This window comes from Zea mays, chromosome 8, assembly GCF_902167145.1.
Source record: "Zea mays cultivar B73 chromosome 8, Zm-B73-REFERENCE-NAM-5.0, whole genome shotgun sequence".
NCBI lineage: Eukaryota > Viridiplantae > Streptophyta > Magnoliopsida > Poales > Poaceae > Zea > Zea mays.
In genome coordinates this window covers 149,028,113-149,041,003 of record NC_050103.1, presented here as the reverse complement: position 1 = coordinate 149,041,003, position 12,891 = coordinate 149,028,113, and the positions used below count along the sequence as shown (strand labels likewise).

Below are 12,891 nucleotides of genomic sequence, written 5' to 3'. Positions count from 1 at the left end.
ACCATAGTGTACCTTATCTAACTTAAACACATAGTGAAGGAGATTGTCATCTTCATACCTAGGTGGTTGTTGCATATAACATCCTCTTCTAGAATGCCATGAAGAAACACATTTTTACACATCTAGTTGGTGCATGCACCATCCTCTAAAAAATGTAATAAATAGCATAAGTCTAATTACAGCAGTTATGACCATGGGAATGAATGTGTCTGATAGCATATAGGTCCCTAGTTGATTTTTGGTGATTAATAACAACATAAGATTATTGTGACAAATGTTTATTTTGCAAAGGCAATATAAGTTAGGTCACAATAATGGTGATTGATTGAGAATACATGGTTTTTGTGCCCTATTGATGGTATTCCATTGTGGTTTCCAAAGGATGATTGAGAAGTTTAAGGATCGTCTAGTTCTAAGTGCCAGATGGGGTTTATGGACACTTAGATTAGTGATGAGATCTTTGTATTTTTTTCCTTTGGCCATACTATGGACACTTAGATTAGTGATGAGATCTTTGTATTTTTTTTCCTTTGGCCATACTATAAAGGGGGCATGGATGGGATGCTTCACCTAGGTAACTCTAGTGATGAATGTCGATGCACACTTGTGAAATCTAGTACTATGTAGCTCTATGAAAGCCCAAGAGAATTTGAAATCAAATCAAACTCAAAGGGTGTTTCAAATAAACGAGTTGGTGATCCCCTCTCTAATCCATCAGCAAGTGCTTCGGCTTACGGACCAGTCCAGCTGACTAACTTAGGGTGTGTTTAGTTGAGGAGTAGAGGGGAATGGAGTAGCCCCATTCCTATTTTCTAGATGTTTGGTTTCTAACAAAACAGGAGCAGGGTGGCTCCTGTGAGTCTCCATATTAAAAATTTACCGTAAAAAGTTGGAATGCTCCCGCTCCACCAAAACGACCGGATGTGAGCATTCTCCCGGATGCGAGCGCTCTCCTCCCTCGCCTCCACTTTACACTCATATGACTCTCCAACCAAACAAATAACAAAGCGGCTCCACTCTATTTTTGTACTCTTCAACCAAATAAAAAATGAAAGCAGCTCTACGTAGAATAAAACAGCTTCATTCTCAAAAACCGGAATGGAGCCGTTCCATTGTAATTAACTCTCCAACCAAACACACCCCCTAACGTGTCAAACACTAACTAACCCCCGCTCCCCACACAAACACAAGAAAAACTCAAGCACTAAGCACACAACTATGTTACTGTTAGGATTTATGGGCTAGGCTCAGTTAAGAAATTCAAATAAATCCCAGGAAAATCTCAAAAGCCCATATAAGTGTATGGCTAGGGGAATAGGTTGAACCAATAGCACCATATTGCTAGTTCTAGTGGAGTAGAGCTAGCTTAAATATGGAAGCCACACTCACTCACCAAGTCATGGATGAGAGGAGAGAGTGTGGAGAGCCACACGCGCGCTCGCGCTCGCTCACCTCGCCTCGCCTGGCCTGGCCGGGGCGGGGCGGGGCGAAGGGCGCGGGCGCACGACATGCACGTGAATGGTCCGCCGAAATCCGGCCCCTCGCCTTGCGGGGGCGCGGCTTCCTTTTGCTGTTTGATTTTTTGGTTACTTGGCTGTTACGCTTATCCTAACCGATCGCTATAAAATCTCAACTGAACGCGAGATTTTCGTGGGCGGATAAGATCGGGGGTCGCAGACTCGGACCTATAAAAGGAGCCCGGCAGCCAGCCTCCAGATCATCCCAGTTTCGCTTTCGCCTCTCTTCATAGCTGAGTCGCCTTTTAGTTCTCTTCGTCCCGACCGCAGAGGTGCATCTGCGATCAGGAGAGCAGGGCTCCGGAACCCTTCGTCTTCTAGATCCTGCACCGGGAGAGAGCGAATAAGGTTTTTGGGAAGCGTCTTCACGCGACTGCTCGTGATCTTCTGCCTCGTCGACCCTGCTGATTTCGCTGCTTCGACATCGTCGACCCTGCTGATTCCAGCGCGCGCCATCTATCAGTATGTCTAATCAGTACACATCACCTGATTTGGCTTTTTACTTCAGTTCTTCTGATTTGGTCATGATTTATATTCGGAATTTAATCTGGAATTTGTCTAATTATTCAACAATCCAAAAACCTTATTGTAGACAATTTCCTAGTTTTCTATGGCTGCTTTTGCCGATGCGCTCAAACCAGAAAAGTTCAATGGTATGCACTTTAAGAGATGGCAAGTCAAAGCCACGCTCTGGCTTACTGCTATGAATGTCTTCCATGTTAGTAAAGGCAGACAAGAGGGTCCACTGACTCCTGAACAGGAGAAAGAGTACGACCATGCCAATACTATCTTTACGGGAGCCATTCTTAGCGCCCTTGTTGACCGTCTGGTTGATGCGAATATTCAGTACACAGACGAGAAAGAGTTGTTGGATGCACTTACTACTAAGTATGGTGCATCAGATGCTGGCAGTGACCTGTATATCATGGAGAGCTTTCATGATTATAATATGGTTGATAATCGCTCTATTGTAGAGCAAGCTCATGAAATACAGTGTATAGCCAAGGAGCTCGACCACCTTAAGATAGTCCTTCCTGACCGATTTGTGGCTGGGTGCATTATTGCAAAGTTGCCTTCTACATGGAGGAACTTCGCCACATCTCTGAAACATAAGAGACAGGAGATATCAGTTGAAAATCTGATAGCGTCTCTGGATGTTGAGGAGAAAGCTCGGGCTGAGGACCCGAGATCTAAAGGAGGCGAGGGACACTCCAGCGCCAACATGGTTCAAAGGAACCACAACAAGGGGAAAGGAAAGCCAAAATCTAACAAGCCCAACAAAACTACCAACTTCAAGAAGAAGAAGAACAAGGCTGAATTGACATGTTTCGCATGTGGCGAGGTGGGTCATTTTGCCAAGGATTGTCCTGATCGAGCGGATCGCCATGGCAAAAAGGGCAATGTCAACACAGTGGTCGCTAGCAATGAGGAAGACAAAGGTATGGTAATTTACCTTTTACCTTCTCAGTATTTCAATCACCTAGCTGGTGGCTTGATACTGGTGCTAATGTTCATGTGTGTTCTGACATTAACTTGTTCTCTTCTTATCAGGGCGCCCGGGATTCCTCCGTGTTAATGGGGAATGGGTCACATGCTTCTGTTCATGGCACTGGCACGGTGGATCTGAAGTTTACTTCGGGAAAGATCGTGCAGCTGAAGAACGTGCATCATGTCCCTTCTATACACAAGAATCTCGTTAGCGGAACCCTTCTATGTAGAGATGGGTTCAAGGTAGTTTTGGAGTCCAATAAATTAGTTGTGTCCAAGTCTGGACAATTTATTGGTAAAGGCTATGATTGCGGAGGCTTGTTCCGCTTTTCTCTGTTAGATTTCAATAATAAGTCTGTGAACCATATTTGTGCTAATGTTGATGATCTTGCGAGTATTTGGCATTCTCGTTTGTGTCATATTAATTTTGGCTCTATGTCTCGGCTTGCAACCATGAGTTTAATTCCGAATATCACCATAGTCAAAGGTTCTAAGTGCCATAGTTGTGTGCAGTCGAAGCAACCTCGAAAGCCTCATAAGGCTGCTGAGGAGAGACACTTGGCACCGCTAGAACTCATACATTCTGATCTCTGTGAGATAAATGGTGTGTTGACAAAAGGTGGTAAGAGATACTTCATGACATTGATTGATGATGCGTTTAGATTTTGCTATGTATACTTGCTAAAAACTAAAGATGAGGCTTTAGACTACTTTAAAATCTATAAGGCTGAAGTTGAAAACCAACTAGAGAGAAAGATCAAACGTCTTAGATCAGATCGTGGTGGCGAGTTCTTTCCCAAGTCTTTGATGATTTCTGTGCAGAACATGGCATTATTCATGAGAGGACTCCTCCCTATTCACCCGAGTCAAATGGGATTGCTGAAAGGAAAACCCGTACATTGACTGACCTGGTGAATGCCATGTTAGACACTTGCGGTTTATCTAAGGCATGGTGGGGGGAGGCAGTCCTGACTTCATGTCATGTTCTGAATAGAATTCCTATGGGCAAAGAAGAGACAACCCCTTATGAGAAGTGGGTTGGGAGAAAACCATCACTTTCATACCTGCGCACTTGGGGGTGCATGGCGAAAGTCAATGTACCAATTAATAAAAAGCGCAAGCTTGGTCCAAGGACAGTGGATTGTGTCTTTCTTGGATATGCTTCGTGTAGCATAGCATATAGATTTTTAGTAGTTAAATCTGAAGTTCCTGATGTGTATGTTGATACTATTATGGAATCACGTGATGCTACTTTCTTTGAACATATATTTCCAATGAAAGACATTCATAGCATTTCTAGATACTCTTCTGAGATAACTCCTGAACATAGTACACCTATTGAGAGTTTTGAACAGCCACATGAAATTGTCCTAGAGGAGGATGACAATGATGCTCCTAAAAGGAGCAAGAGACAAAGGGTTGAAAAATCCTTTGGTGATGATTTCATTGTGTACCTTGTGGACGATACTCCTACTACCATTGCAGAAGCATTTGCATCTCCAGATGCAGATGATTGGAAAGAAGCAGTTCATAATGAGATGGACTCCATTCTTTCAAATGGTACGTGGGAAGTCACTGATCGACCCTATGGATGCAAACCTGTGGGTTGTAAGTGGGTGTTTAAAAAGAAGCTCAAGCCTGATGGTACAATTGAAAAGTACAAGGCTAGGCTTGTGGCTAAAGGCTATACTGAGAAAGAAGGAGAAGACTTCTTTGATACTTACTCACCTGTTGCTAGAATGACCACTATTCGAGTATTACTTTCTTTGGCTGCCTCGTATGGTCTCCTTGTTCATCAGATGGATGTAAAGACAACTTTTCTTAATGGAGAGCTATACAAGGAAATCTATATGGAACAGCCTGATGGATTTGTAGTAAAGGGTCAAGAAAGCAAGGTGTGCAAGTTATTGAAATCTTTGTATGGTCTGAAGCAAGCACCAAAGCAGTGGCATGAGAAGTTTGACACGACTCTAACGTCTGCAGGCTTTGCCATTAATGAGGCAGACAGGTGTGTATATTATCGCTGTGGTGGGGGCGAAGGAGTTATATTGTGCTTATATGTTGATGATATATTGATATTTGGCACAAACATTGATGTGATCAATGAAGTCAAGTCTTTTCTATCAAAGAGTTTTGATATGAAAGATCTGGGAGAAGTTGATGTGATTCTAAACATCAAGCTGATTAAGGCAGATGGTGGGATTACTCTCTCGCAATCTCATTATGTTGAAAAGGTTTTGAAGCGATTTGGCTTCTCTGAGTGCAAACCTTCTCCAACACCTTATGATCCTAGTGTGACACTGCGAAAGAACAAGAGAATTGGTTTAGACCAATTGAGATACTCTCAGATTGTCGGTTCACTCATGTATCTTGCTGGTGCAACAAGGCCCGATATCTTGTTTGCTGTGAGCAAATTGAGTAGGTTCATGTCAAACCCCGGGACTGATCATTGGCATGCACTTGAGCGGGTTATGCGCTACCTGCAAGGTACAATGAGTTATGGAATTCACTATTCTGGTCAGCATGCAGTACTTGAAGGATATAGTGATTCGAACTGGATATCTGATGCAGACGAGCTTTATGCCACCAGTGGTTATGTCTTTGCTATTGGTGGAGGTGCGGTATCATGGAGGTCATGCAAGTAGACCATTTTGACGAGGTCAACCATGGAAGCCGAGCTAGCTGCACTTGACACAGCAACCGTTGAGGCAGAATGGTTGCGTGAACTCTTGATGGACTTGCCGGTGGTTGAGAAACCAATACCAGCTATTCTTATGAACTGTGACAATCAGACAGTGATTGCTAAAGTGACGAGTTCTAAGGATAATGGAAAGTCATCAAGACATGTCAAAAGACGATTGAAGTCTGTCAAAAAGTTGAGAAACTCCGGAGTTATAAGTGTGACTTATATTTCAACAGATAAAAATCTGGCAGATCCTTTTACCAAGGGACTACCATGTAATGTGATAGAAATCGCATCAAGAGAGATGGGTATGAGACCCATATAAGTTGCCATGGTGGAAACCCAGTCGGAGATCCCGTGAATTAGGTCCTAGGAGGAACAAGCCATTGGTGAACTGAGGAGAGTAACCTTTGACCCTCTCTAAGTAAAGATGCAATACTCTCAAATGCTGTAAGGCAGGTTGGCTTTGTGCCTTAATGTGTTCTGTTGGCTTGTATTAGCGAAGATGTTGTCCTGCAGAACATTCTTTGAAAGAACACACCTATATGAGTTAGACTGTCTAAAGTCGCAGTCTATGAGATTTGGGTGATCTCTAGTAAACTCATGAAGAGACCTTGGAGCACAACGTATATGCTCCACCCGAGAAGGGGACTACTGGTAGCCAAGTACTGGTCATGACTTCAAGTGAAACCCATTCACGCAAAACTTGCAATTCAAGGCATAGTCCATTGTCCAAGTTGTGGGTTGGTGTAGCTTGGAGTTCTAGGCGGAAGTTCAACCTAACAGTCTCTGCTGAAAAACTAGTATATTAAACAGTAGTGAACAGTGGCGAAAACTGCAGATGGACATTTGAGATCTGGTGGGGGATTGTTAGGATTTATGGGTTAGGCCCAGTTAAGAAATTCAAATAAATCCCAGGAAAATCTCAAAAGCCCATATAAGTGTATGGCTAGGGAAATAGGTTGAACCAATAGCACCATATTGCTAGTTCTAGTGGAGTAGAGCTAGCTTAAATATGGAAGCCACACTCACTCTCCAAGTCATGGATGAGAGGAGAGAGTGTGGAGAGCCACACGCGCGCACGCGCTCGCTCGCCTTGCCTGGCCTGGCCGGGGCGAAGGGCGCGGGCGCACGACATGCGCGTGAATGGTCCGCCGAAATCCGGCCCCTCGCCTTGCGGGGGCGCGACTTCCTTTTGCCGTTTGATTTTTTGGTTACTTGGCTGTTACGCTTATCCTAACCGATCGCTATAAAATCTCAACTGAACGCGAAATTTTCGTGGGCGGATAAGATCGGGGGTCGCGGACTCGGACCTATAAAAGGAGCCCGGCAGCCGGCCTCCAGATCATCCCAGTTTCGCTTTCGCCTCTCTTCATAGCTGAGCCGCCTTTTAGTTCTCTTCGTCCCGACCGCAGAGGTGCATCTGCGATCAGGAGAGCAGGTCTCCGGAACCCTTCGTCTTCTACATCCTGCACCGGGAGAGGGCGAATAAGGTTTTTGGGAAGCGTCTTCACGCGACTGGTCGTGATCTTCTGTCTCGTCGACCCTGCTGATTTCGCTATTTCGCTGCTTCGACATCGTCGACCCTGCTGATTCCGGCGCGCGCCATCTATCAGTATGTCTAATCAGTACGCATCACCTGATTTGGCTTTTTACTTTAGTTCTTCTGATTTAGTCATAATTTATATTCGGAATTTAATCTAGAATTTGTCTAATTATTCAACAGTTACTATATAGCTACGAGAAAGAAAAAGAGCACGATGGAAAAGACTTTTGCTTATTATGCCTTCTCGCCGTACGTGCGAATACATGAGATCAGCTATACATATTCCGAGTTCGCAAATTTAACACTTTCACTTTGCATTCGAAACCTTTGCACGAGAATACGAGATAGTGTAGTGTAGTTGGTGATGACGACGACGTGAGGATTCCTTGGAAAGCGGGAGGGGGAGGGGTACATGTTGACGGGAGCAAGCATGTGCATCACTGATGCACGAGTATAAGATTCCGCCGCCACTCCATGGCCATGCAAATTAAACCTCGCTGCCGCGAGCAGCAAGCAGCTGGCCAAGGCCCCTTGGCGACTCGATCAGGCGCCTGCACTGCACTGCAACGTCTCCCAGAATTCGCAATCGGCGCTCAGCAGCAGTAGCGCTGCGCACAGCACCGGCGAGTTCGCTCTCGGCCGTGTGCAAGGGCCGTCGCATCTCCATCGGCAAGTTGCAAGCTAAGGGCGGCCGGGGACCCTTCTTTTTCTCATCATCATGACAGGGAGAGAGCTAGCGCCCGCCATCGCCCATCGTAGTTGCAGGCGGCATCGATCGTGAAGCGAATCAACCTGGCAGTATAGATGCCTTTCGTTTTCGTCATGCATCGCGTGCTGTTGTCAAAGCGGCTGGTTTTGCATCGCGGGCCGGCGGGCGCATGAAGACAGAATCGTAGCTTCGGGTTTTCAAGAGGCGAGACAAGGATGTAAACATGGTGTTTCATGGAGAACCATTCGTAACTTCATATCACGGGTTCCATCAGTATGGACACCGACTGATAATCAAGTTGCTTCAATTGATTTTCCGTCAAAAAACAGTTTTTGAATTGGTTGAAGGGCCCAGACCATCCATTGCATTCAATTCAGTCAATATCACGCATGTTTGATGGAACCTGTGGCTGCTGCATGCCTAGGGGAAAAAGATTGTTTGGATGTTCTCTGTTAACTTGTTGATCCTCATGTTACCAGCAGACCCACAATAATGTTTGGTCTGAAATAGATGCCTCTTGTTCCTCGTTAACACCCTATTTGGCATCAGCAGGAGCCCTCCTTCCGAAAAAATAGCTCTCAACAAAGAACACTTAAGCGACATGATACTTTTGGGGGAGAAGCCAAAGCCACAAAATATTGGCTCCGACCAGCTCCTTCCCTCCGCTCCCAGTCTTGTCTCTGTCCCACTGCCCCTTTCCCACTCCCCGTCCAGCGCTCGCCGCCCGACATCACTGGCTTGCACCCCGTCATTGCATCTCCAGTCTCCACCCACCGCCGTGGCCCCTCACCGGCCTTCGCCCCCATGTCTCAGCCCGGGGCGACGCCGGGTTATGGTTACCTGGTGCGCAGGCACAACGGTTAGGGTGACAATACGTTCTAAATTTTACACCGTAAAATGTAAGTATCAGATTAGAATCATACTATATTTTTATTCATATTTAAACTAAAAATAATATAGGATCCTAATAAATTATGAAGAAACATTTAGATCGCGATTCATTATCATCCCTAATCCGGTACATACAAATTTTATTAGTAAATTGGTTAATATTTACTGTATATGATATGAGATATTTACATGTTGCTTTGGTGGAATTTTGTTGCTAGCTTCGCTCCCGATCTCAGCCAGGCTATTTGGTCATCAGTCTTTATAATTTGTCATGGCCATAAATTGTTCAACTATTATTTGTAAGTACACACATAAGGTATCCGTGCAAATGGCTACACATTGCACTATGGATATTTACCTTATATATCAAATAAAAATACAAGAGGACTCGTTTTGCTAAACAATTTATTAAAAAAGCATTGGCTCGTGTGGAGGAGCTGCAAGCCAGAGTCATTTTTAAAAAAGTCGAAGCCCTACCAAATAGGCCCTAACTATTAAGGAATCTCATCAAGCAGCATTCTAGTAGACAAGGGAGATAAGTTGGGGAGTAATCAAGGCCTTAGGAAGCAATACGAGATTGATCAAATGAAACCAGTTTTGTATGCTTTAATTATCGAAAGCATAATATATGCTCAAGTATGTTCTCGTTCATAACCACCAGAATATCTGGCAGTTTTCATAAGAATCTAGTGATAGAACACTAGAAAAATGTTAAGAAAGTCTTACAGTATTTGCAAGGCATAAACAGTCTCATGTTAACATACATAAAATTAACTAGCCTTAATATTATAGGATACTCAGATTTGGATTGTACATGGTGTGAAGAAGATAGAAAGTTCATGATTGATTTCATATTCACACTCAGAGAAAGAGCTATATCATGGAAAAGCTCAAAACAAACTATCACCACATCATTCATAATGTAATATCGAGTTTATTGCATCTTATAGGGCAACATGGCATGGTATGTGCCTTAAGAAGTTTGTACCTAGTTAAAAAGTGGTAGACAACATATGAAAACAACTGGAGCTATACTGAGATAATAAACCAACAATATGTTGCTTCTATAACAAGAAGTCAAGTGCTACTGCTAAACACATTGACATTAAGTATTATGTTGTAAAGGAGAAATTCCAAGATCAAATAATTGAACATTAGGATATAAACACAGTGTAAATGCTTTCAGATCTGCTCACTAAAAGACTCTCAGTTATTTCGCGGTGATCACCGAAAAATCAGGAAGCCGCTCGGAATTTGCCAAATTTCGCAATTCCTGAACGGTTTGAGATTTGAAATTTAAAAACGGTATTCAATTTGTCGATTTACCAACTGGAAATGCTGAATAAATTGGAAAAATAAAAAAACTCGATAAGATTTCTTCATAATTTGTTTAAATCACGCTACACATGAATTTTCGAACGACAATTCTTCATATTTTTTGTCAACTATAGCGTCCGGCGTCGGGCCGGCGCGCGCGTCGTTTTCGTGTCCAAAACCAAAAGGGCCTCATAAACTACGGGATCCATGCAGCAGTGCAGATCTCTGCCCTTTGACATTCGCGCAGGATCAGATCGGACCGAGAATAACTGACGCCTGCAGTCAAGCGCGACCAATCATGGGGACTGAAAAAGAAATATATTGAATTAGTAAAAGAGGATGCAACTGTAAAAACGATTCTTCGTCATCATCGTATTATAATTCCCGGTTTATTCCCACGCCTCGGTCGGCCTGCAGCCTTCTTTTATGGCACGGGTGGGAGGGGGGCTCGAATCTTCCGTTCCCAGCTCTATCTCTCTCCTCCCTTTTGACATTTGGAGCAGAGTCAAAAGAACGACACGAAAAAGCTTACCAAGGGCGGCGACGACGACGACGGACGAGGGCCCCGGACCGCCCCCATTTTGACAGGTGTACTTGGCGACACTGTAGCAGCAGCATGCTTCCAGAAACCAGCCGCAACAATTTTTTAAAATGCGCTCGCCGAGGGGTAAGGATGCAAATCCGGGCGTGATCTTTTTTTTTTTTTTTTGCTTGTCCCTGCCGGCTGCCGCTGCCTGCCTGCCTGCCTCCGTGTCCACCGCTTGCATCGGGTTGACTTCTCATCGCATCCTATCGCAAGTTCGGGTTGAGCACTTGAGCACGAGGTTGAGCCCCCGCGCCGTGCCGCGTCAATGCGGACTGCCCCGGGTTTGCGCGTCCAAATACTCTCACGCGTATAGTAGATAATACACATATATACTACGCGCATATATGCGCGCGTGCTGGGGGCCGTGGGGCCCTACTGGACTACCAGTTCCAAAAGTCAACCCCACCCCACCCCCTGCTCGCCAGTCCCCCGCATACGGTCAGGAGCAGCGTCCCTCCCTCCGCCTCGTCGAAGCCGGTCGTGGTTTCATGCGCGACGTGCTGCTGCGCATGGCGGAGCACTTCAACGACTGGGACCTGCAGGCGGTCGTCAGGAGCTGCGGCGGCGTCGCGCACGCGGGCCCGCCGCCGGAGCCCGCCGACGCGGCCACCGCACCCGCGGCGCCGAGGGGAGACGAGGCGCCGGAGCGGGTGCCCGGCGGCGCGCGTGCCACGCCGGCGGTGTCTGCCCGGAGACAGGAACGGGCGCCGCCGCCCGTGGCGCTCCTGTGCGACCTGGAGTACCTGGATTCGGACCACAAGCCGTTCCTGCTGCCGGTCGCGCGGCCGTCGCCGAGGCCGCGCGTGGGGGGCGGCGGCCACGGGAGTGAGGTGATGATCTCTTTCCCCGCGGGGGCCGCATCCACGTCCGGGGTGCAGCAGAGGGCATCGTCGCCACGCCGCAAGCCAGGCGCGCGCACGCCGCGGCCGAAAAGAAGGTACCGTAACCGTAGCCGTACCGATGCTGTGCGCTCAGCTCCATTTATGCAAGATTCCTTTTTTTATTTAGACTTGTTTTGCGCGCGCGCATGATTTGGTTAGAGAAGAATGAAGTGCGATGGCTTATTGCTTTCCGTTTCCTCCCTGCTTGTCGTATGACATATGACAGCAAGAAGAGCCAGCTGAAGAAGGTGGTGCGCGAGATGCCGGTGGCCGACGGCAGCTCGTCGTCGCCGGACCCGTGGGCGTGGCGCAAGTATGGCCAAAAGCCCATCAAGGGCTCGCCTTATCCGCGGTAACTACGTTGTTTTTTACTTTGACCTCGCCTTCCATACTGCGTGCTTGCTAGTGTTAGGAGCTTTGATAATTCAGCCACAAGACAATTCGACAGCAGTAGTGCGTGCTTGCAGTCGACATTGTGGCCGCTGAGGCGCTGACCCGCAGGGCTCACCGAACTAATAATGCTCCGTTGCGATTCGAATCTGTGACCGCAGGGGGTACTACAAGTGCAGCAGCATGAAGGGGTGCACGGCGCGGAAGCTGGTGGAGCGCAGCCCAGCCAAGCCCGGGGTGCTCATCGTCACGTACATGGCCGAGCACTGCCACCCCGTGCCCGCGCAGCTCAACGCGCTCGCGGGCACCACTCGCCACAAGCCGTCGTCCGGCGCGGCCACCGAGCTGCACAGCGCGGCCTCCTCTCCCAGTAGCCACGAGCAGGGCCAGACAGTCGAGAAAGCGGCCGGCCTTCGAGAGCGTGGCATTGGCAACAACGAGACTTCGAATTCAACAATGGCCGGCGAGTTTGGCGGCGAGGAGATAGCGGCCGTCGATGACGAGGACGAGTTCTGGCCCGCGGAGATGGACCTGGACGAGCTCTTGGCGCCCGTGGACGGCGACTTCGATTTCGAGCACGTCATAGAGGAAGATGGTGTACTGGGACGGCGGCGGCCGCAGAAAATTTGCCCTTAACGCCACATGCTCCCATGTTCATACACATAGCGGCTGATTGTTTTGCTACGCGCGCGCACCCAGGCACGCGCGAGCATTACCAGCTGGGTACGTTTATTTGTAGAATATGGTAGATGTAAGTAAATAGTCTTAAAATAGCTTATTTTGTATCTGTTCATGTGGTTAGTATTCCTCACGTATATTCCATCAAACTGACGTTCAGTGAAAATCAACACATACGGTTGCCTATAACAAGATAATACGAGTA

General features: G+C 46.8%; 1 protein-coding gene across 1 annotated transcript; it reads left to right on the top strand.

Annotated features, from left to right (window-relative positions):
- Positions 1–11,097: 11,097 nt before the first annotated feature.
- Positions 11,098–12,795, top strand: LOC103636098 (WRKY transcription factor 22). Its single transcript, XM_008658464.3, has 3 exons — positions 11,098–11,674; positions 11,845–11,970; positions 12,170–12,795. The coding sequence occupies exons 1-3, from the start codon at positions 11,226–11,228 to the stop codon at positions 12,642–12,644; spliced, it is 1,050 nt and encodes a 349-aa protein (XP_008656686.3). The 5' UTR covers positions 11,098–11,225; the 3' UTR covers positions 12,645–12,795.
- Positions 12,796–12,891: the final 96 nt, after the last annotated feature.

Coding starts and splice junctions, on each gene's coding strand:
- LOC103636098 (XM_008658464.3), top strand. CDS start 11,226: ATGCGCGACGTGCTGCTGCGCATGGCGGAGCACTTCAACGACTGGGAC. Junction 11,675..11,844: donor ACGCCGCGGCCGAAAAGAAG/GTACCGTAACCG, acceptor GACATATGACAG/CAAGAAGAGCCAGCTGAAGA. Junction 11,971..12,169: donor AAGGGCTCGCCTTATCCGCG/GTAACTACGTTG, acceptor CTGTGACCGCAG/GGGGTACTACAAGTGCAGCA.